This window comes from Stegostoma tigrinum, chromosome 14 (genome assembly GCF_030684315.1).
Source record: "Stegostoma tigrinum isolate sSteTig4 chromosome 14, sSteTig4.hap1, whole genome shotgun sequence".
Lineage (NCBI taxonomy): Eukaryota > Metazoa > Chordata > Chondrichthyes > Orectolobiformes > Stegostomatidae > Stegostoma > Stegostoma tigrinum.
The window spans coordinates 4367365-4392846 of record NC_081367.1 but is presented as its reverse complement, the minus strand read 5'-3'; the positions used below and the strand labels follow the sequence as shown (position 1 = coordinate 4392846).

Sequence of the window (25482 nt, the reverse complement as noted above, 5' to 3'; positions counted from 1 at the left end):
TTTCAAGCACACACAATATTTTGACCGTTTCCCTAGCAGTACATTCAGTTGAGAATCAAAGTACTGATTCGCTATTTTCCCCTAATCAACCTGATCATAAATGTTATTAGACATCGCCCAACAGACCTGGACTCAAGATAACAAAGTGTGAAGCTGGATGAACACAGCAGGCCAAGCAGCATCTCAGGAGCACAAAGGCTGACGTTTCGGGCCTAGACCCAAACGTCAGCTTTTGTGCTCCTGAGATGCTGCTTGGCCTGCTGTGTTCATCCAGTTCCACACTTTGTTATCTTGGATACTCCAGTATCTGCAGTTTCCATTATCTCTGATCACAATTTTAACCAGTCTACGACTCAAGCCTCCTAGCTCAGAGATAAGGATGCTACTGCCTCACAGCAAGAGCCCAAGCGATTAATTCTTTCACTTTTATTTTTACTTAACCCAATTCTCTAACTAACCGGCACCTTCCCCTGCAACCGCAGGAAATGCTACACTTGTCCCCACACCTCCTCCCTCACCCCCATCCCAGGCCCCAAGATGACATTCCACACTAAGCAGAGGTTCACCTGCACATCTGCATCCACTGTACCCAGTGCGGCTTCCTCTACATTGGGGAAACCAAGCGGAGGCTTGGGGACCGCTTTGCAGAACGCCTCCGCTCAGTTCGCAACAAACAACTGCACCGCCCAGTCGCAAACCATTTCCACTCCCCCTCACATTCTCTAGATGACATGTCCATCATGGGCCTCCTGCACTGCCACAATGATGCCACCCGAAGGTTGCAGGAACAGCAACTCATATTCCGCCTGGGAACCCTGCAGCCATATGGTATCAATGTGGACTTCACCAGTTTCAAAATCTCCCCTTCCCCTACTGCATCCCAAAACCAGCCCAGTTTGTCCCCTCCCCCCACTGCACCACACAACCAGCCCAGCTCTTCCCCCCCACCCACTGCATCCCAAAACCAGTCCAACCTGTCTCTGCCTCCCTAACCGGTTCTTCCTCTCACCCATCCCTTCCTCCCACCCCAAGCTGCACCCCCAGCTACCTACTAACCTCATTCCACCTCCTTGACCTGTCCGTCTTCCCTGGACTGACCTATCCCCTCCCTACCTCCCCACCTACACTCTCTCCACCTATCTTCTTTACTCTCCATCTTCGGTCCGCCTCCCCCTTTCTCCCTATTTATTCCAGAACCCTCACCCCATCCCCCTCTCTGATGAAGGGTCTAGGCCCGAAACGTCAGCTTTTGTGCTCCTGAGATGCTGCTTGGCCTGCTGTGTTCATCCAGCCTCACATTTTATTATCTCTAACTAACCTGTTCAGAGATGTTTTTACACACCGTCTGAGGAGGTGGGATTGAACCTGGGCCTCTCAGTCCAGAGGAGGGACACAACCACTATGCAACAAAACGGATCCTCCAGTTCACACGTTAAGTTTTTTCTGGTGAATTAAATAATTTTTCTAACCAATCTGGTCAGACAAGTTAGGACACACCTCCGAGGCAAATAGGAGACTTGAACTCGTGACCACAAGGCGTAGAGCTGGATGAACACAGCAGGCGAAGCTGCATCGTAGGAGGAGGATCTGTGCTGCTTGGCCTGCTGTGTTCGTCCAGCTCTACACCTTGTTATCTCGGATTCTCCAGCATCTGCAGTTCCCACTATCTCTTGAACTCGTGACGGCCTGGCCCAGAGAATGGTGAAGGTCACTACAAGACTATCGATTCCTGTCACTGTTTTAAACATCAGAGCAGCTGGTACTGCCCTTTGATTTCTGGCCGCGAAGTCAGTGCAAAGCCAACGGGCTCCGAACGGGTTCATGCCAGCTGGAGTGTTGTTTACTGTATCAAATTACAGACCCAAATGGGCTGTCGCAGTGCGGAGCCAATAATCTCCCCTTCCTGACCAGCTCCACCCTCCCATTCTCAGATGCTGCTGTTCTCTTTGCAATAACGTGCTCCACGCAGTTCTCTTTCACTTGTTCTGAAGATAAAACAATTCTCTCGTCTGAGCTGTAAAAGAGGGGAAGCGCTGTATACAACAATAGAATAGCTGCTGCTAAAGCCTCCTAGGGAAAAGTAAGTTGTGAATTTCTCCTTCGTGTATCAGTTGTGTCGTGTTTCGCTTTACCGTAGCCCCTGTTCTCTCCGTGCTGACCGTGTTTCCCTGGCTCGCTTCTAATCGGCTAATGTCAGTGTTCAAACTCCAGTTGAAGATCCCGCCGAATGTTTTAAAAAAAAGTCCCTGAAGGTTTTTGTGTCTTTCAAGAGGGATAAGGCTATGTTTTGTGTGTGTGTGTGTGTGTTTCCATACAGTGTGGAGTTGGAGGAATACAACGGGTCAGCCAGCATCAGATGAGTCACGTTTCGGTCAGGACCCTTAACCAGGACTCGGTTCCTCCAGCTCCTCACTGTATTAACTCTGACTCCAGCATCGTGAGTGAGTGAGTGAATCAACCTGTGAAAACAGCATTTGTAGAGTTAGGTTTTTGAATGATCAAGAAACGGTGTGTGGGCAGTATGTGAGGTCTATTTTACGCAAAATAGAGAAAACAAAACAGAAAGAAAGACTTCAAAATGCCATGCTGCTGCGGCGTTCAGATAACACTGCATCATGAGTCATTTAAAAAAAAAGTTTAGTTTCATAGTATAGTAGGTACTTCAGAAAAGTAAAAGCATTTGGGTGTGGAGCAGAGAAGGATGTTAGGAATATGAGAGACTGAGCTGGGAGGACTTGGTTTAGTTTTTGGTCGCTATTTTATGAAGTCCCATCCCAGATGATTACTAATACTTGGTGGTGTTCACCATCACCCAGTATGTGGTAGAAGGCGAGGACTGTTTGAGGTAGTTTGGTGCAAATTGGACATTGGCAGGATGATGACAAAACATCAGCTTTGTGTGGGCAGTGACAAAGCCCACGTGCTGTTTGAGGTGCGGTGGCTGTTTACAAGTTCTACATTACCCTGTGCTTAGCAATCTTTTGAAAGATCTGGGTGCTGTGGGAGACTGAGGACCTCTTCTGCTGAGGTATGGAGCAGAGGTTGGAAGTAGGGAGAGGAGTTTCCTAACTTGTTGGACATGCCTGGGTAGGAGGGTACCCCACGGAGAAGTATTTTTACTCTGGGGCTGTTGGGGTGCAGAGTGCAGTTGGGACTGGGGTCTCTTGTGGTGCAGTAGTAGTGTCCCTGCCTCTGAGCCAGGAGGCCTGGGTTCAAGTTCCTCCTGTTCCAAAGGTGTATAATAACATATCATCCAAAGATGTGCAGCTTAGACGGCCTGGCCTTGCCAAATTTCCCCATCGTTCAGGGATTTGTAGAACAGGTGGATTAGTCATGGGAAATGCAGAGTTGTGAGGTTAGAGCTTGGGTCTTGTTAGGATGCTCTTCAAAAGGTTGGTGCAGACTCAATGTACCAAAGGGCCTCTATGTGCACTGTAGGGATTCTGATAACAGATTGAGTAGGAAATGTCCACAGTTGGCTTTGCTGCACCCAGAAATGGGTGCAATGTAGGTATGGTTGGTTTTACATTGATTATGGGCCTGATTAAAAGACATATTTGAGCCCTCTGGGACTTGCAGGTTATGAAAGGGGATTAAATCTCCAAAGTTCCTCCATTCCAGAGGCATTCAAAATCAATTTTCCCAGCATTATCCTCCAGACAGATGTGGGAAGGTGGGATGTCTCAGGATGAAGAAATACATGAAACAAGGATCTTTGCAGACCTTCTTCTCACTCAGATGGAGTATGTGACGATGATGAAGGATCTCAGGAATTACTAGTAAGGATTGTGATGGAACTCTCCCTGCTGCCTTGAATGAGTGCAGCTCCAACAACACTCAAAAAGCCCAGTGCTGACCAGGACAATGTAGCCCGCCTGATCTATCACCTTCCAACGTTTGTTCCCTTCAGTACTGTCTACAAGATGTGCTGCAGCAATTCATTAAGACTCCGACTGCATTCTCCAAATCTGCGATCCTACCACATGGGACCATTACCTACAAGTTTCCCTATAAGCCAAAGAGCATTTTTGACTTGGCACTGTAGTACTGTCACCTCATTGTCGCTGAGAGGAAACTTCCCTTCCATCAGCACTGTGGTGCTCCTACCCTATACAAACTGAAATGCGCCACCTTCACGATAGCAACTCGGATATGGCAATAAATCTTGGCTGAGCTTTGTGATGTCCACTTCCCATGATGATTTTTAAAAGAAATATAGTCAGCTGTGTGAGGCTGTTTAGGGTCATGATCTGAAACAAGGAGTCAAGGCAATAGATGAGCACAATGCAATACATGACAATTGAGAGTTGATGTTTTAGTTTCTAATTTTACAAACTTGTCTAGATTCAGGGAAGGTTCTATGTAAATGGAAACCTGGAATATAACTTCTTTTGTTTCCAAAAAAAAAGCAAGAAACTATGGACCAGTTTTATTAATAGTAGCCATGATATCTTTTTTGCAACACCTTTTTAAAGATATTGTAGCAGGGCAGTTGAATATTTCCCGTGCAACCAGACAGTGTTTAAATGGACTTGTGAAATAGTAACCATATTTAGCCTATTTTTTCAGGCAACTCCAGAAAGTTGGTGGTGCAGATAAGGAGGAGCTGATGGGTTTACTGTACTTGGATGTCCAGAAGGCTGAAAAATGGAGTTCAGTCTTGATAAATGTGAGATTGCATTTTAGTACTGCAAACAAGGGTAGCGCTCATACAATTAAAGATAAGGCCTTTGCTAGTGTTGTAGAACAGAGGGACCTAGGGGCTCAGGTAATAATTCCTTGAAGCTTGCATCACATATAGACAAGAGGTTATTTGGCATACTTGCCTTCATTGCTCAGTACTTTGAGTGCACTATTTGGGAAGTCACGTTAAGTTTGTACAGGATATAGGTGAAGCCTCTTCTGGAGTACTGTGTCCAGTTCTGGTTGTCCAAGATATTGCTGGGTGTGGAAGTTTTGAAATATAAAGAAAGGCTGAGACTTCTTTTCACTGGAATGTAGGAGGTTGAGAGGTGTCTTTGTAGAAGTTTATAAATTAATTTGGTGTACAAAGAGTTAATGGTAGTTGTCTTTTCCTTTAGGATGGGAGACTTCAAGATTAGGCACATCTTTTAAGATGAGGAGAGAGAGGTATAAAAACGACACACAGGAAATTCTGTTTAAACACAGCGGCTGGTTTGCATGTGAAATGAATTTCCTGAGGAAGTGGTGAATGTGAGTGCAGTTACAATGTTTAAAAGACACTTGGTTAACTACTTGAATATGAAAGGTTTGGAAGGATATTGGCCAGAAGCAGGCAGGTGGAACTAATTTAGTTTGGGATTATGTTCAGCATAGGCTGGTTGGACTGAAGGGTCTGTTTCTGTGCTGTATGATTCTGCAGCCCTATGTCAAATGTAATAGAAAATGATGCTTGTGTTGTAGGTGGTAATGTTTTGGCATGGATGCGGGATTGGCTAGCTAACAGGAAACAGTGGGCATAAATGTGTCACTTCTGGCCGGCAAATGTAATGTGGGCAAGTGCCACAGGGATCAGTTTTTGGGGCCTCAAAAGTTTCGCAGTTTGTGAAAGTGGTTTCAATGTAGCGATTTAACAGATTGTAGGAAAGTAAAATGTGAAGAAACATAGGATATGTGAATGGGCAAAGATCTGGCAAATAGAATATGATGTGAGAGATTGTCTCAACGCATTCACTGAGCAGAGAGAGACCTGGCAGAGATCTGAAACCCGGGATCTGTGATCTAGTTAATGGATCACTCATCGTTGGTATGCAGTGCATTGACTCTGATAGAAAGTGTCTGGAAATTTGGCCCCATTGTTTGTCACAGCTTTTCAACACAAACGACCAATTGTAGCACCGAGACGGTTAACTTTCTTGACTGTGATCACGCTCTGAAATTAAAGAAATCACAAAGGGTTTCGTTTGAAATAGAAAGCAAAACTTTAACTATTATAGACAAACTTGTCTAGAGACCTGAGACATAGTCTCAGAATTACAGGGTGCCAATCTGAGACTGGGATGAGGAGGAATTTCTTCTGACAATTCAGAGTCTTTGGAACTCCTTGCCATCGTGAGTCCTTGCATATAAATAAGGCTGAGATAGATTCTTGATCAGTCGGGGATTCCAGGGTTACAAAGAAAAGGCAGGAAAGTGGAGTTAATCAATCATGATGCCATTGAATGGCAGAACAATCCCGAGGGGTCTAAGGACCTTCTCACGTTGCTATTTCTTATGGTGGTGTCTTTTTTTAACATGGCTATGTGGGTAATGAGTTACTGGCATCCGTTTTAAAATCCTTATTCATTTGCAAATTAGGATGGATAAAGCAGAGTTCAGCAATGGTCACTAATGGGAAAACGGTTAATAATTGAAACAAGATGAAAAGTGCAGCCTACAGAGATGGAATGAGATGGCTTCACTGTTCTCTTTGTTTCTGATAATGGCATTACTTTGGTGTAATTCAGCGTCCTCAATTCTGTAGCCATTCAAATAGACTATTTTAGTTTTTACTTGTTCAACGTTTAGGGTGGCATGGTGGCTCAGTGGTTAGCACTGCAGCCTCACAGCGGGAGGGACATGGGCTCGATGCTACAATTAGGCGACTGTGCAGACCCCACACAGACATTCTCCTTGTATCTGTGTGGGTTTCCTTTGGGTGCTCCAGTTTCCTCCCACCGCCCAAAGATGTTCAGTTTAGGTGGATTAGCCATGGGAATTGCAGGGTTACAGGATAGGGTTGGCGTGGTGATGTTCTGGGTGTGATGCTGTTTGAGAGGGGATGCCCCATTATGTGGGTTGAATGGCCTGCTTCCACCCTTTAGGGATTCTCTGAAGGATTTTCTTTGCACAGTTGTGCATAATTTTTTGTTCCTTCTTCCTCTGCAGGACCTGTCTTGGCTTGCCTAGGCTTTCCAGAAATGAGTGCAAATGACCTTTAATCTCCGATTTAGACTTTTATTGACACTATTGCTTGGCAGCTTTCAAATGTAAAGATATCTCGTGCCAGAATATCTTGAAATACTAAATCCCACTCTTCCATTAAATTACAGGATATTTTCTAGCTGTAAGTGAACAGAGGCTAGTTCGACTTTTGATCTTCACATTGAAATAAAAAAGTACATTCGCTGTAGCACAATTTCCTAATTTCCATTTTTCCGATTCATATTTGAAATATGAATTTCTGTAGTCAGTTTTGTGAATAATTATAAGAACTAATCTTTTTTTTGTTTATTACTGGCGATATTGACTGACTGCAGACAAATGGAAGCTTAGACAGGGCATTGGTGAAACCACTGGAGCACTGTGTACAGTACTGGTCTCCTCCTTAAGGAGAGGGTGTAAGTACACTGGAAACAGATGGTTAACTGGTGGAGTAAGCTGGAGGAGCTGAATGGCCTGGTCATGCACCCCGTTCTCATGGTCCACTCTGTTTGGGATTTTGACTGCTTGATCTCCTCTCATATGATACGAATGCCCATTTGATTGAGAGCTGTAAGCAGCTACAGAAGTGTATGAAGGACCTTTGGCTGTTGTGTATTCTGTAAATGATGCATTTCCATGCTTCACTGAATGCCCTGAGCTTTGTATTTAATGGATATCCTTTGTTGAATTTCCTGTCAATTGCTCTGTATTTCAAACACCTTGTCCTGATGTTCTTCCCTTTACTTCCTACTGCAACAGCCTATCAGTTCTGCACCCTGCTTCATACAATTTCTTTCCTCCAGAGCCTGGGACGGATGTGGGGCGGGAGTGCTATGCTAATGGCTGAGGTCAGGGCTGTTGTGCCAGCTCCCATTGTTTCTTCCCCTGGCTATTCCTGCCAATGGGATCAGTCCTTCTACTGTCTCTCCCTGACTTTAAGGGCCACTCCCTTTTATTGGCCCATATAACAAAGGGTGTAGAATGGCAAACCCATTTGAGAGCTGCTTGTGCGTTTCTTTTTTGAACGCTGGCCCCAGCTTGAATCTGAATTTTTCTGGATGAATTAGACTGTCTGCAAACCTGATGTGAGCTCCCCCAACAGTCATCCACACTGTCATCACCTATTTGTACCTCTGTAATGTCAGCCAACACTGCCCCTCCCTCAGCTCATCTGTTGTGAATCCACATCTCTGCTCTAGAATTCATTTCAACTACATTCAATGTTCTCCCTTCTCTTCCCTGCACCAACTTTGATTTCTCTCTGAGTTCTGATTTTGTGCCTGTTCATCTTGCGCTTACTGATGTTTACATGGATTCTGGGTAAACCGTATGCCTGTTTCTAAGCTTCTCACTCTTTTCAAATTCCTCATGCCACTTTTATCCCTATGTACTGTGCCAGAGGCCTGAGCTGTATATTCCTCTAATTCTGGCCTCTTAAACAAACACTGCTTTGCTGTTCTGCCACTTAGTGGGCATGAGCTCTGTAATTATCATGGAATAGAATCCCTACAGTGCAGAATGATCCATTCAGTAGTAGAATTAAAATTCAGTTTATTTTTATCTGTAGTTAACTAATGTCTGACCAGGGTGACAGGGAAGCAGCTTGATCATTCTGAGATAGCAAGAGAGGTGGTTATTGAAGTAAGTAGTTAAGGCCTATAAAGGACCATAGGCATTTCTCACTCTCGTTTTCCCTCTGCACTGACCTTGTGAGGATGATCCCACTCTATCCTTGTAACCACACATTTCCTGTGCCTAACCCTGACCCTAGCCTGTTCATCCCTGGACACTATGGGCAGTTTAGCTTGACCAATCCACCTAGCCTCAATACCTTTGGACTGAGAGGAAGCCCATGCAGACACGGGGAGAATGTTTAAACTCCATGCAACTGAACCTGGGTCCCTGGCTCAGTCAGGCAGCAGTGTTAACCACTGAGCTACCATGCTGCCCTTAAAATGAAGATTATTGTTAATAGACTAGTTAATTAATTCCAGATAAGTGAACTGAATTTTAGTTCTACGACCAGAAAGAATGGGATTCAAACCCTGAGCTTTTATGTTTAGTCCAGTGCCTTTACCACTCCCTACTCCCCCACTACCCGTAGCATTCTTTGACATTCGCCCTTTGCGATCCTTTCATGCCAACTGACAAAGTAGGAGTATGGGTAGGCCATTTGGCCTGTTGAGACTGCGACATCATTTAATGAAACCACACCTGATTTACTTGTGGCTTCAACTCCATTTTCATGTCTATCCTGATTTTAAACTTAGGTTCTTGACTGGCATCCTGCCGATTGTATTCAGTGACCCTGCCTCTGCTGCTGCTCTGGGGAGAGGACAATTCTACAGATTACTACCCCTCGGGGAGAGAGGATTTCTCCTCCCCTCTGCCCTGAACGTGATACTACTTTTAAAAAAAAAAATTTAAACCGTCCTCCAGTTCTAGTCTGCCCCACAAGTGGAAACATCCCCTCAGCATCCATCTTCTCAAGAAGAAATTCCTCGAAGTACCTTTCATTTCTCTGGACCTATAGAATCTCCACAGTGTGGAAACAGGCCATTGGGCCCATTGAGCCCACACTGACCCCCTCGAGCTCCCCATCCCTGTAATCCTGCATTTCCCATGGCTAACCCACCCTGGAGATGGCTCATCCCTGGATGCTATTTGGCCACACTAAATTGTCCATTCTACCTAACCTGGATATCTTTGAACTGTGGGAGAAAATTGGAGCACCTGGAGGAAACCCACACAGACACAGGGAGAATTTGCAAAATCCAGAGGTTAAAATCGAACCTGGATCCCTGATGCTGTGACGCAGCAGAGCTAACCACTGAGCCACCGTGTCACCCAAACGGGCAGCCCAGTAGACTCTGCAAGTTACAGGCCCAAATTGGCCCAATATTCAAGATTGTCCAGAAAATCCCTTCATCCCAGGAATCACAGAATCGTTAGAATTTTACAGTACAGAAGGAGGCCATTTGACCCTTTGTGTCTGTACCAGCTGTTGAAAGATCGACTCAGCTAGTCCTACTCTCCTGCCCTATCTCCATAACCCTCAAATTTCATCCCTTTCAAATATATATCCAGCTGTATTTTGAAACCTCATGGAATCTGCCTCCACTACTCTTCCAGGCAGCACATTCCAAATTCTAACAACTCTGAGTAAACAAGTTTCTCCCCCTCACTCCTAGCTCTCTTAAATTGATTAATTGCATTCAGTCTGGGATGCATCAAGTGAACCTTCTCTGAACTGCTCTTATTTCTGTACTTAAGAATGAATACCAAAATTGCACGCGTTCCTCTAGCTGTGATTCCAGGAATGTCATGTGCAACTGTACCAAAAATGGATGTGAGTTTGCTCGCTGAGCTGTAAGGTTAGTTTTCAGACGTTTCATCACCATTCTAGGTAACATCATCAGTGAGCCTCTGACGAAGCGCTGGTGTTATGTCCCGCTTTCTATTTACCTGGTTAGGTTTCCTTGGGTTGGTGATGTCATTTCCTGTTCTTTTTCTCAGGGGGTGGTAGATTGGCTCCAAGCCAATGTGTTTGTTGATGGAATTCCGGTTGGAATGCCATGCTTCTAGGAATTCTTGTGCATGTCTCTGTTTGGCTTGTCCTAGGATGGATGTGTTGTCCCAATCAAAGTGGTGTCCTTCCTTATCTGTATGTAAGGATACGAGTGATAGTGGGTCATGTCGTTTTGTGGCTAGTTGATGTTCATGTATCCTGGTGGCTAGCTTCCTGCCAGTTTGTCCAATGTAGTGTCCAAGGAAACCTAACCAGATAAATAGAAAGCGGGACATAACACCAGCGCTTCGTCGGAGGCTCACTGATGATGTTACCTAGAATGGTGACGAAACGTCTGAAAACTAACCTTCCAGCTCAGCGAGCAAACTCACATCCAGAACCTCAACCTGAGCTACAAATCTTCTCAAAACTCGCTTGTAACAAAAGCCCCCTTTTTTTTTGTATCATTTCCACCTGCACCCCCCTGCTTTATGATAAAGCCAATTAAATGTTTGCCTTGCCAAATCATTTAAGGTGAGGGGCAACTTCGTCATGCAGAGAGTGGTGCATATGTGGATTGGGTTGCGAGAAAAAGTTATTGAGGCAACTGCAATAGTAACATTGTACCTATCCAAATTTTTTTTTTAATACAGATGGGAAGTGTTTGGAGGGATATGGACCAAACATGGGCAGTTGGAATTAGCTGACTTAACACCATGGTCAGCATGGACTAGTTTGGTTTGAAGGGCCTGTTTCCATGCTGCATTACTCTCACTGTTTACTATATCAGCACACTTGTTGTTTTTTAGTTATGTACCAGGATACCTACATTTCATCTGAACAGCTGTGTGCTGTCTATCTGTCTCTATCCATTCTGCAGCCTAATAACACCAGGGAAGAAGCTGTTCTTGAACCTGTTAGTGTGTGTGTTCAAACTTTTGTATATTCTACCTGACGGAAGAGGTTGGAAGAGAGCGTTACCAGGAGGTGTCTATCTGCGGCAATGCGAAGCTTAGATGGAGTCAGTGGATGAGAGGTTGGTTTTTGTGATGGTCGGGGCTGTGCCTACCACCTTCTGTAGTTTCTTGCAACCCTGGGCAGAACAGTTTTTGACCCGTCCATTTTACACCCACATAGATGTTGAGGGTCCTTGTGGACATGTGGAATTTCTTTAGCTGCCTGAGGAAGAAAAGGCACTGTTGTGCCTCCTTGACGGTCACATCTACATGGGAGGTCTGGGATGAATTGTTGGTTATCGTCACTCCTAGTAACGTGATACCGTCAACCCACTCAACCATGTAGATGGGGGTATGTCCTCCAGATTCCCAAGGCGCTGTTCTGTTAACAACATGAGCAATGCAGTTTGACCTCTGTTCCTTGAAGGTAAAGTGCCCTTCAGGGCTGAGTTGCTGAATTTGTTTGGGAGCACCGTTTTTATTTATTTTGGTCAGGCTCCTTTTTTTTAATATATGTTAAAGTTGAAGCCCTAGTTCTTGGGTCAGGGAGTGGCTGTTGTGAAAGGGTCAGACAGCTCGGTGAGTTTGTGGAGGAGATGACCACAAAAAAAAACTACCGTCAGTTCTGTGTATCTCTGCTAAAGGTGGAGGGAGGGGGAGGGAGAGGGGGAGAGAGAGAGATTCCTGTGGCACTTGGAGCTAAGGCCTGGAAGTTTGGAAGCTAAATTTATACACTGCAAGCAGGACTCTTTTTAGAACCAACAGGCTCATGTTACGTCATTGGATATCAGGATTATATGCAGTCTTGTACGAGTTGTTTGCATTTTTCCAACATGGTGTGACTTCCTTTTAAGAGGAAATTTTAAAAGAATTCTGGAAAATTACAATTAATGTTGAGCCACTTTAAAACACCACAGTGCGGTTTTGTCAGATCCAGGGGACTTTAGTCAACCTTCAGTCCCATCTGTTTTTCTTGTATTTATTCTCTAAATAGTGACCTATTACTAGTGTATCATCGATGTTTCTCCTTCGGTTGGGATGCTGTTTTAATCTTTTCTACCAGGTAGACAAATTAAGAATATTTATTCAGAGGCACTGTCACTTCCTTGTTTTCCATTCGTTCCCTGACTCATCCTCTTGCGGTCCCATGTTCATATGACTGAAACTCCTACTATCTGTGTGTCTTTTTTGGCTTACTCCCCTAATTTTTCCTTTTCTTTCCTTTTTCGAAACCATCCTCATCATCATCTGGCCCACAACTAAACTTGGTAAACCTGTAAATTTTCTGCTTCCACAATTTACCACCCTGTACTTCCTACATTTGACACAATGATATGTCATGCACACTGTTTAATTTCCTAATGGGGCACTCTTTTCAGTTATGAAATATTTGCTACCTTTTAAAACTCCCCCTTTTCGCAGTCCATAGTATCCATTCTAATATCAGAGATAGTAGGAACTGCAGATGATGGATAATCTGAGATAACAGGGTATCGAGCTGAAGAAGGTTAAGAGGTGACCTAATAGAGACGTACAAAATGATCAGAGGATTAGATAGGGTGGACAGTGAGAGCCGTTTTCCTGAGATGGAGATGGCAAGGATGAAGAGACATAGCTTTAAGTTGAGGGGTGATAGATATAGGACAGATGTCAGAGGTAGATTCTTTACTCAAAGTAGTAAGGGCTCGGAATGTCCTGCCTCCAACAGTAGACTCACCAAGTTTAAGGGCATTTAAATGGTCATTGGATAAACTAATGGATAATAATGGAATAGCATAGGTTAGATGGGCTTCAGATTGGTTTCACAGGTCGGCACAACATTGGGGGCTAAAGTGCCTGTACTGTGCTGTAGTGTTCTATGTTCTGTGAACACAGCAGGCTGAGCAGGAAAGCTGACATTTCGGGCCAGACCATTCTTCAGAAATTAGAGGGGGAGAAGGTGGAGAAAGGGGATTCTGAAATAAATAGGGAGAGAGGACTAGGCGGATAAAAGATGGATAAAGGAGATATAGGTGGGGAGGGGACAGACAGGTCAAAGAGGCGGAGTTGGAGTCAGTAAAGGTGAGTGTAGGTGGACAGTTAGGGAGGATGGACAGGTCGAGGGGGTGGAATGAGGCTGGAAGGTAGGATTTGGAGGTGGGCCTTGAGGTAGGAGGAGGGTATAGGTGGAAGGACAGATTAGGGAGGTGGGGTCAAACTGGGCTGGCTTTGGGATGCAGTAGGGGGAGGGGAGATTTTGAAGCTGGTGATATCCACATTTATACCATTGGGCTGCAGGGTTTCCAAGTGAAATAGGAGATGCTGTTCCTGCAACCTTCGGGTGGCATTGCAGGAGGCCCAGGATAGACATGTTGTCTGAGGCATGGGAGGGGGAGTTGAAATGGAGCTAGGCCTGAAACGTTAGCTTTCCTGTTCCTCTGCTGCTTAGCCTGCTGTGTTCATCCAGCTCTACAACTTGTCATCCAATCTAATACCATTATGATTACAGTTACGACGCTGTATAGAGTAATTGTGAACTGGAGGGAAACCAGAATATTTTTAGCAAAAGGGAGAAGAGTCTGCGGTTCTTAGAAGGTAAACTGCTTTTCTAAGCTTAGAATTTCATATGGGCACTTTTTCTGTATATAGCTGAAGAGGTACAGCCAGTTCTGAAATGGAAATGTATCAATTGGTTGTGTGATTGGAAATTTGAGGCTTGTTTTGATGTTTTGGCAACTAGCTGGAATCGGCAAAATAATTTAAACCAAACACTTAGCTATTGAAATTCAATTGGCTTTCAGTCTGGTTTTGACAATCTGCAGACCAATACTATTGTCAGAAAATTGATATGTCATCCAAGGTTTACAGGGAAAGGGTTTTTGAAAATTGTGGTTCACTCTCTCACCAATCTGAGGAAATGAGCATCTAGCTCTCCCAAGAAAATGCTAAACTCTTTAAGAAAGCACCTCCATCCATAAAAGGTAAACAGCTAAGAGTCCTCCCAGAAGATTTAACAGAAAAATATCCCTGACAGCCAGATCAGTGGAAGAAAGGTGTTTGTGACTGGAGAACAGCAGAAGGAAGAAAGGCATGTATCCTTAGTCTCCCAAAGTTTTGTTTTAGTTTTCTTATTATTTGGGTTTATATATGTGGGACTTATGTTGTTCCAATAAATACACAGAATTTTCTTGAGTTATGCATTAAGGGGGAATCGTTCATTTTGTTAGAAATATCGTTAATTTGTTCACTTTGGGATTAAATAAATAAACTGTTTCCTGTTACTTATCAAGTGAATATCAGGGATTTTCTTTCATTTTCCTTCCCCTTCTCCGTAATGGTTAGGCGGCTTGTTCCAGGATCTGGCCAGTTTCTATATGGGATCTGAACAGAGATGGACACATTTCAGCAGATTTGGGGATCAGTATCCTAGATCTTTTAAAAAGGAAAAATCTTTTTTAAAGAAAGTGAGGAAACATTGGTTTAATTTTGGATGCTTGTGGTTGATTTAAAATCAAAGGTGAGGGAAATGCCTCTCAACATAGCTATAAGGGTTCTGGGATTTGAAGATGCTTCCCAAATTTCCCAAGAAAGTTGAGAAAAACAGAGGAAGGATACAATTTCAGAATTAGCAAACAGGATAAAATTGGATTTAACTAGGGACAAGAGGAAAGCTGAAATTGTAAAGGAGGTGGTCAAGCATTTAGGTGTACCAGAGAAACAGGAAAGTGCTGGGGGGCTAGAAAAAATTAAATTTTAATTAAGAAAACCGGAGTTAGAGAATGAGAGGAAATTGAAACAATTTGAATTATGGTTACAAGCTGAGGAGAAACAGAGAGAGGAAAGAGAAAGAATATTCATGCTGGAAAAGATCTACTTGGAACTAGAAGTAGAAAGACTTCAAATGGCAGAAGGAAAAGGACAAAATAGAAGCGAGGAAGAGCAAACTCCTTTAGCCAACAGTCTGGTAGGCATAAATGTAAGTATGTCCAAACATTACCAAAATTTGATGAAAACGATATAGAAGCCTTCTTCATTTCCTTTGAGAAATTGACTAGTTAAATGAAAGGAAAATCCCTGATATTCACTTTATTAATTCAGTTGGCCAGAGATTGTATGGGTAATGCCAATTCAGACCAAGTGCTGGCAAGGTGGTGGCAGGGTAAGTTGCTCAAACTGGAGCTCCACTCTGCTTTCGTCTTCGTCTTCATTGCAATTCTATCCCTCCCCCCAAACCCCCACTCTCTTAACTCCTACCTAAGCAGTTGGGTCATGACCGGGAAACACTGGCAGGAGCTGAATGTGCAGGCCGTATCATCCAGTGGCCAGAGGGATGGCGGTAGATTTCAGAGCAGGCCAGTTTGGCGGTGAGAATGGGCCTTTCGTATTGCTGTGGCGGTGGTGGCCTCCTGGGTGACCTAATGATTGGGCTCTGTTGAATCCTTTTTAATTCTGCTTTTTGTAACCAAGTGGGTACCAGTGAATTATCTTGCGTATTTCCTATACTCGATGCACGTGACAAATAAATCTAATCTGGCTTCAAGTTGGTAGGCAGGGTTAGTGAGAAGTTTGTGGCACTGTCACGGGAGGTGTCAGGAGATGATGGAGTGAAACAAGTTATTTTGAGTGCTTGCAAATTTTTACCAGAAGCATAAGGACAAATATAAATAAGGAACTGGGTCTGACTTATGTTGCGTTTGAAAGAATTAAACATAGCAACTTAGATAGACAGGTGAGAGCATTAAGGATAGAAAAGACCTATGAGGATCTTAGATTATTCTGCTCGAGCAGTTCTTCCAGAAATAAGAACTCCTGTTGAGGAATAGAAAGTTCAAAGAATGAGAAGAGCTGAGATAGCAGATAAGCACGCATTAGTGCATAAGTCAAAATTTAGCTTCTGACAGCAATTTCATTCCACGAGGGACAGAAATTTGGGGGTGGAAGGGAGGTAGATCATACTGGGAACAGTTTACCACAGGTGATGGAAGGAACCCAAGAGGAAGAAAAGGAACAAACACAGAAGTTGCTGGAAGAGCTCAGCATCTGTGAAGAAAAGAAATCGGAGTTAATTTTTTGGTTTGGTGCCCCTTCCTCAAAACCATTCTGAGGATGGGTTATCGAACCTGAAACACTAATTTATTTCTTTCTTCACAGATGCTGCCAGACTCACTGAGGTTTTCCATCGACTTCTGTATTTTTTTTTCCTGATTTACAGCATCCAAGGTTCTTTCGTTTTTTTTTTGTTTTTATTTACGATGAAAAGGAGGTTGTGGATGTGACTTGTACCTGTCCATACAAAGTGACCCATACCCGTTTATGCCAAAGTAGCCCATGTTTGAAAGACACAAAATGACTTGACAAGGATTAAAACAAAATGGGACAGACAGCCTGCTGTAACATGTAAGTGAAACATAATGGCACCTTTTGAACTAGACTACTTCAAGGTCAGCAAAAGAGCCTTACCACGAACCATATGAGACAGATTTGACGACAAAATGTCTAAGAACTGTCGAGTAATTAATTCAAACCTCATTAATGAAAGAACGATTGCCCCAGTAAATAAATAACACCAGATGCGAATCCCTGTCCATGAACCAGCCAGATTAATGCCCTAAACAACGACAAAAGACAACAGCTAAAGTTACTTCTTGATAAATAGTTGTTTCTTTGAAGCCACTCAGTATTAAGAAATAGGCTGTAATTAAAGGTTCTTTACATGATCATAGCAGTTTTCAACATAAAGAATATAAGTATAATACAAGCATTGGGAGAAAAGCATTTAAACCTAGATGTGAAATTTAATTAGACTTGGGAAATGCCTTCCTCTACATACTGTTCACAGCCCATTAATTACAAAGAGCTTACAGTAGAAGTAGCTGTATAATTTTACACTTAACCACTTGCTATAAGATTTGTAAAAGTTAAAACTCGTTGTCTTTTGTATTTTTACATATGTAATTAGGACAGTGGGAAATATCAGAGGAGTAACTGAATTTGATTGAGACGGCACTTGGAATACAAGGAGTAACAGAATTCAAACTATCCTTAAAGAAAAGCAAGCCTGAGACTGATCCAAAGTAACTTTGAATTGCGAATAACTTTGGAATGTGAATAAATAGGAAACATAGAAAGATCCCAAGGCCTAGCAAATATGATGTCTGGTAATTACCATAAGATCATGGGAGTCGGACTGTCCGTAGGAATGCCCATCATTGATTTAGGTGTCCCATGTGATTGTGCATATGGATTAAGGGGAAAGGACAGTGACTATGCTGTGTTTGGTTATTGTAACCTAAAATGTATGGAAGTTCTGTATTTCACAGTAAAAGTGAACGTGGCATTGATCTCTCTTCTGATCTGAGCCGAAGATTAAGGAAAAAATTGCTTTCTTACATTGAGGCCAGATTCGTGGAAGATCCTTTGGCCCTCTCTGCATTAACCAGTTGCTGCTTGAAAAGTCTTCCAATTGTTTGAACGCTGCCTGCCTCCTGAGTCTTGTCCCTGGTTGGTGTGAGGGCCTGTATGTTCCTACAGAGGTGAAAAGCCTCATGTTTCTGCTGTAACGGAGTGGGGCACAAAGCCACAGTGCTGGTAGTTTAAGAAAGGCGGTGGTGGGGAGGACTGCTGTTGTGGAAGTTGTGGTAAAAGAGGCTAAACCAGTGGAATTGTTTAAGGTCAGGAAGGAAATGACAGAATTCAAGGAACTGCAGGAGAATGCACAGCCTACTTGTAGGCTGGATAGTAAGTTAGTGCCTGATTGCTACAAAGATTTCACCTCTTGTGGGTAAGGTTTATCCAGGAAGAATGAGGCAGGAGGTAAGAAAAGTTAAATATTGAAAGATGGAGGAGCTAAGCAGTCTCTTACTATTAGAGGTGAAAGTATTTGCACTCCTTCTGAAATGTTATCTAAGAGACTGGTAATCTGTGGTGGGGGAGGGTGGGGGTGGAGAGAAGGCTAGAAAGTCTAATCAAGACTGAGGAAGTGACGGTGGGAGTGATTGAAAGTGTGTCTATTCCAGGAATACAATTAGTTCTTGGAACTGACCTAGCAGGATCAAAGGTGGGAGTGATGCCCTCTTTTTTTGTAGTAGGGAAGCTGAAGGAAAACCAAGGAGTTAAAAGAAATATACCCTGGAACTGTGTGGTAACAAGATCCCACAGGCATAAATTACAGCAAGAAGGGAAAAAACAGAGATGAGTGAGTTGTTAGCTAACGAGTCAATTAGCTAACGCCCTGTTTGATGAAATGGGAAAGGAAAAACCTGAACAGGTAGAAGATCTGGCACAGGTGTTTAGTTCTGAAAGATTAATGGAGTTACAACAAAAGGATGAGATGGCAAAAGGTTTATATCATTAAAGCCTGCTCTGAAAAGGAATCCTTGTATTCCTGACTGCTGTTACCTTAAGGATAGAATAGTCAGGTGAAAATAGAGACAGAAAATGGGCAGAAATGCATCATGTTGTGTTGCCTGTAGTATATAGGCAGGAAGTAGTGTGGGTAGCACACAAATTACCTGGAGGAGGTCGTCTGGGAATGAGGAAGACTCTCAGGCTAAGATACAAAAGCAAATCTGTTAGCTTTGATTATGTAAAGTTGTGGTTGAATTTTGCTGTAGCTAACGTGTTAAATAGTAGGAAAGCCACAGGCAGTAGTAAAGTCAGCATCTTTGCTAATTTCTGCATTTGAAAAACCTTTCCCACAGGTTATAAGTGATTTGTGTAGGTCCCCTCCCTAAAACCAAAACAGGAAACCAGTATTTGCTAACCATAATGGATGTGTCTATCAGGTTTCCAGAGGCAATTCTATTTCAGAATGTCAAGGCATATAAAAAGATTATGGAGGAATTGCTTGCATTCTTTATCCATAATGGACTACCCAGGGAGCTTCAGTCAAACCAAGGGTCCAATTTTGCTGCCAAGTTATTTAAGGAGGTCATAGATTGTTTCGGTATCCAACACTTTAAAACAAGTGTGTACCGTCCTGATCCCAGGGAGCATTGGAAAGGTGACATCAGACCCTCAAGACAATGCCTGAGGGCTTATTGCCATGATTAACCAAGTGATTGGGATAAAGGTATCCCATTTATATTGTTTGCCAGTAGAGATGCTCCAAATGAATCAAATTTACTGCATCTGAGTTGACATTTGGCCACGAAGTAAGCGGGGCTTTAAAATTAATTAAGGAAAAGTTGATAGGTCTGAGATCTCCACACTTGGGTTTGTGTATCTGAGTTGATTCATAGTGAGTGAATTAGCTAGACCACACCTGAAGGTGGCACAGCATCTAATGATGCAAGAAGCAGGTAAGAAATCTAAAATTTGTATGTTTACCCATGGGGAAAAGTGTTGGTGCTGTTAGCAGTGGTAGGAGATCCCTTCAAAGCAAGGTTTAGTGTTCCTTATCCGATTTGAGAAGAAGTTGTCAGGTGAGTTCTCTGGTAATGCAGCCAGGTAGATTCCAGAACACACTGCTCCAAATATGCTGCCTCAATTCTTCATCCAGGATAACTTTTTTTTTGTCAATTTGATTCATCCCATCTATATAATGGTGAAAATCCCCTACAACTATTGCAGAACCTTTCTCAGAAACCCAAATTATGTTTGAATAAACCCCCACTCCTACAACATAGTTCGTGTTATGAAGCTTGTAAACTGCTCCCCTCCTTCTTTCCCTTGTTGCTACTTCCGCCCAGACTGAATGTACACTTTGATAATCTGAGCCAAGCTCTCTTCTCTCAACTATTCTAATCATTTCCTAGTCCTTGAACCGAATTACTTCACCCCCTGCCTTTTCCTTGCTAATTTCAATGAGATGATTAGATTTGCTACAGTGTGGAAGCAGGCCCTTTGGCCCAACAAGTCCACACTGCCCCTTGAAGCATCCCACCCAGACCCATCCCCCTATAACCCATACACCCCTGAGCACTACAGGCAATTTAGCATGGCTGATTCACCTAGCTTGCACATCTTTGGACTGTGGGAGGAAACCGGAGCACCCGGAAGAAACCCACACAGACACAGGGAGAATTTGCAACCTCCACACAGGCTGGAATCGAACTTGGGTCCCTGGTACTGTGAGGCTGCAGTGCTAACTGCTGAGCCACCGTGCTGCCCTAAATAGTCCCCTTTTTTTTAAATGGAGGAGAGAGGAATTCTCTAGGAATGCAATGAAACTCGTCTGTTTGTGTTTCCTGTGACCAATTTGAAGTTGATAGTTGCTGGCCCCAGTTTTAATTTCATTGAAGCAGAGAAAACAAGAGCAGGAGTTGGCCATTCACCCTTTCAAACTTGCTCCTCCAAACAACGTGATCGTCCAAACCCATTCTTCTGTTCCTGCTTTCTCTCTGTACCCTTTGATCCCTTCAGCCCTAAGAGCTATATCTAGCTGCTTCTTGATAACAACATTTAATAGATTGGCTTCAACCGTTTTCTGTGGCAGAGAATTCCACAGAATTTGGTTCATGCCAAAATGTTAAATGTTTCCCAGTGTGGTTAAGACAGGCTTTTGGGTCCCGTGTTTTTGGAATTCTGCCATTCTATATTTTGGATATCCTTTCATTTCCCTTTGTCAAGCAGCAGCCGGAGCTCTTTTTCATTTTCATGAATCATCTCTCTTCTCGTTTTCAGGGAATCGTTGTTTGAGGGGAGAAAAGCCTCTGCTCAAAGCTATGAAGAAATTTAAGAAAGTGCTACTGATTGTTCCTGTTTTTGTATTGCTGTGCCTTTATTTTTTACGTCGTTTATGTTCCTTGCTGGCCTACTATGCAAAGGAAGATGCCTCCTTGGATTTTGATTACTCGGAACTAATAAAAACTCCTGGCATTATGTTTGTGGAGACCACGGACAGCATGGAACCCTCAGCACTTGCTGTTTGTTCAGTGGAGTCAGCCAGTCTGAGAAATCCTGACAAACCTGTTTATTACTTCCTGAAAGGATTCAGTGGGAATCTGTCACATTATCCACACGTGCAATATGAAGCTATTCACGCACTTTCTTTATTGAGAAATGTTACTATTTTCCCTCTGAGACCGAAAGCACTGTTTTGGCAGACCCCGCTGAGCAGCTGGTATGAACAGGTAAGGAGATCCGAGCAGATGAATCGATTTGGTCAATGACCTAGTTTTCTCGCTTTTTAATACTCTTGACCCTAAATCAGCAAATGTGAGTACAAACCCCCAATTTTTGAAAGTTCATTCACAGGACCAGGATGTCGCTGGCTAGGCTAGTTTCCCAAAGAGCAGGTACGAGTCAACTAAGTTGTTGTGGGTCAGGGGTCACATTTAGGATGTGACATAAATGACATTTAGTGAACCAGATGGGCTTTTCCTGAGAATCAGCAATGGTTTTGTGGTCATTATTAGACCCTCAATTCCAGATTTTTATTGAATGCAAATTCCACCATGTGTTGTGGTGGGATTTGAACCCAGGTCCCTGGAACATTACCCATGTTTCTGTATTAACAGTTCAATGATAATGCCATAAGTTATGCCTTCCAGATTTCAGAGATTGGAGTGTATGATCTACATTGACATTCCAGTGCAGTACTGAGAGTTTGCTGCAGTGTTCACTATGCAGTTCTTTAGTTGATCTGTCAAAACCAAAGCTTTGTCTATTCTCTTGGATGGGTAGGAAAGATCCTGCTTTTATGAAGAAAAGTGAGGAATGTGTTTGGTGTGCTCACCTCTATTGGTTAGTGCTCTGAGTACTGGATTTGGGAGGTCATGCTGTGACCGTACAGGACTTTGGTTAGGCCACAATTGGAATGCTTTGTGATATTCTGGTGTCTCTGCTATAGGAAGGACATTGTGAAACTTGAAAGTGTTCAGAAAAGATTTGAGCATGTGGCTGAGGTTGGCCGGTTTGAGGTGTAGGGAGAGGCTGAATAGGCTGGGGCTATTTTCCCTGGAGTATTGGAGGCTGAGGGGTGACCTTTTAAAGGTTTATAAAATCATGAGGGCCATGGATAGGGTGAATAGACAAGGTCTTTTTCCTAGGGTAGGGGAGTCCAAAACTGGAGGGCAGTGGTTTAAGGTGAGAAGGGAAAGATTTAAAAGGGATCTAAAGGGCAACTTTTCCATGCAGAGGGTGGTGCATGATTGGAATAAGCTGCCAGAGGACATGGTGGAGGTTGGTACAATTACAACATATAAAAGGCATCTGGATGGGTCCATGAATAGGAAGGGTTTAGAGGGATATGGGCCAAATTCTGGCAAATGGGATTAGATTAATTTAGGATCTCTGGTCGGTGTGGATGAGTTGGACCGAAGGCTGCCTTTCTATGCTGTACATCTTTATGACTCTAAGAGCACTGGACTTGTACCGTGTGTTCTGGTCTGACAATTGTATTAGTGTTGGTGGTTCAAGGATTAAAAATTGATCTGTGCATTAGATAGAACCCTCTCTCTTCTTTGTGTCTGCCTGGTTTATGTGCTGCAGTCCTTCATTCATTGAAAGTGGAGAACTCATGGCAGTCGTCCTCGTTTTGTTGTGTCCGAGGAAACTGTAGACTGTGGTGTGATGTGTTACAGGTGCTTGGAACCACTGGTGATGGTGAAGATCAATGAAGTAGCTTGTCCTGTGAAGAGTGCATTGTTTTGAAGGGGTAGCATGATGGCTCAGTGGTTAGCACTGCTGCCTCAGCACCAGGGACATAGGTTCAAATCCAGTGTTGGGCAACCATCTGTGTGGAGTTGGCACATTTTCCCCATGTCTGCATGGGTTTTCCGCCTGTTTCCCATAGTCCAAAGATGCACAAGCTAGGTGGATTGGCCATGCTAAATTGCCTATAGTGTCCAGGGATGTGTAGGTTAGGCGCATTAGCCATGGGAAATGCTGGGTTACTGGGATAGGGTAGGAAGGATGCTGTTTGGAGAGTTGATGTGGACTTGTTGAATGGCCTGGCCCACATTGTGGGGATTCTATGATTGTATAGATCTTGTTGCTTTGGCTTTGTTGCTGGGACCAGCCTATTGCGGAAATTCTCTTCCTCAGTCCCCAAAGAAAAATTTTCCTGTTGTCTTGGAATGGGTTTTAGTAAAGGAAATGCAGCAAGCTAGTGTACTGAACATCTCTCTACACCCATAAAGGCTAGAAAAGCACCAGGGTGAAAACTGAATAAGGCTTCTGTTTATTTCAAAACTCATTAATTCAACATGGTTGGTGCTTTCATAATTCAAACCATTGCGCCTGACATTCCAAACTGCTACTGGGCGAGATGTCAGGATGATAGTCATACAGCATGGGACATAGACCCTTCAATCCACCCAGTCCATGCTGAACATAATCCCACACTAGCCTTAACTCCCTGCATTTGGGCCATTTCCCACCAGACATTTCTTATTCATGTATTTATCCAAAGGTGTTTTAAACATTGTGACTGTATCAGTATCTACCACTCCATCAGGAAGTTCATTCCAACACAAACCATTCTCTAGGTATTTTTAAAAAAAAAATGCCCCCCCATGTTGTCGTTTTAAATTTTATTCTCCTTTTGCATTATTTTAATGTCCCCTAGTTTTGAAATACCCCAGCCTTGGGAAAAGACGTGTGCTGTTTATCTTATCTATAACCCTCATGATTTTATAAATCTCTATAAGATCATCTCTGAACTAAGCTCCAGTGATTTAAAAATCCCAGCCAATCCAGCCTCTCCTTTATAACTCAAACCCTCCATTCCCAGCAACATCCTGGTAAATCTTTTCCGAGCCCCTCTGGCTTAATATCCTTTCCGTAATAGAGTAACCAGGAGTAGTCATAGTACTGCTCCATAATAACAGATGTTACCCTTTCTGCTGATTCCTTAGCTATAGAGGCCTTGCTCTGTCACATCTTCTCCCCTCTCCAATGGATGGACTCCTGTTACCAAACGGCGCACTGGGGTGCTCCACACAGGGTGCAGTAGCTTTAGGAGAAGAGTCAGGATGGAAAATACAGAGATCGAGATTGTGTAGTCGTGACCAGTGATGTGTGGGTGCTCCTTGGCCCATTGTTTGACAGTTGCAGAACCAGGAAAGAGGCGTTTACTGAGGCAACTCCTCTTTATTGTTTGTATATTTCAGGTAAACCCATATTGGGAAAAGTATTGGACGCATGTGCTTGCTGACGCTTGTCGTCTAGCCCTGCTGTGGAAGTATGGGGGCATCTACCTGGACACGGATATCATCTCATTAAAGTCCTTAGGATTGCAGAACTTCCTCTGTGCTGAAGGATATCAGGCAGCCAATAATGCCGCACTTGGATTTGAGAAGCGCCATGAATTTATTTGGGAATGCATGCAGGATTACGTCAGGAACTATGAGGGACGTACTTGGGGTTACCAGGGGCCAGCTCTGATGAGCAGGGTCTTGAAGCGTTGGTGCCAGTCTGAAGATTTAAGCCAGTTTTTCAATTTGCAGTGCAAAGGCATTTCCTATCTCTCTCCCAACTATTTCTACCCAATCTCCTACTCAAATTGGGAAAGTTACTTCCAACACTGGAAGAGGTCCAGTATCGAGCCTTTTTTCTCCCAAACGATAGGAGTGCATGTATGGAATTTTAAAAATGTCGGGCAACAAAAGAAAGTTGTCGCAGGTAGTGGAACACTGATGGAGTACTTCTTCACTCAGCATTGCCCTGTAACCTACAAATTGCTAGTAAAACGTGTCAGTTGAAGTCCAGTGCTCTCAGGAATTTGGCTTTTGACTGACCAATGAAAATATCTCTACCTCTCCCCTTCTTCCCACACTGCCTGTGACCCTACTATCACATGCATGTTCTCCTCGCTCCTCCCTCCCTCACCTGCCCCTCATCGCTCCCTTGCTCGCTCGCTCCCTCCCTCCCCTGCCCCTTCTCGCTCTCTTGTTCACTCCCTCCCTCCGCTGCCCCCCTCACTCCCTCCCTCGCTCCCCTGCCCCTCCTCGCTCCTCGCTCCCTCGCTCCTCGCTCCCTCGCTCCCCTGCCCCCCCTCGCTCCTCGCTCCCTCGCTCCCCTGCCCCCCCCTCGCTCCTCGCTCCCTTGCTCCCCTGCCCCCCCCTCGCTCCTCGCTCCCTCGCTCCCCTGCCCCCCCTCGCTCCTCGCTCCCTCGCTCCCTCGCTCCCCTGCCCCTCCTCGCTCCTCGCTCCCTCGCTCCCCTGCCCCTCC

At 43.8% G+C, this 25482-nt stretch overlaps 1 protein-coding gene across 1 annotated transcript; it reads left to right on the top strand.

Annotated features, from left to right (window-relative positions):
• Positions 1 to 1561: 1561 nt before the first annotated feature.
• LOC125457942 (alpha-1,4-N-acetylglucosaminyltransferase-like) lies at positions 1562 to 25301 on the top strand. The gene is made up of 3 exons (XM_048542749.2): positions 1562 to 2080; positions 20992 to 21440; positions 24423 to 25301. Exons 2-3 carry the CDS (start codon positions 21033 to 21035, stop codon positions 25011 to 25013), a joined length of 999 nt encoding a protein of 332 aa, XP_048398706.1. The 5' UTR covers positions 1562 to 2080; positions 20992 to 21032; the 3' UTR covers positions 25014 to 25301.
• Positions 25302 to 25482: the final 181 nt, after the last annotated feature.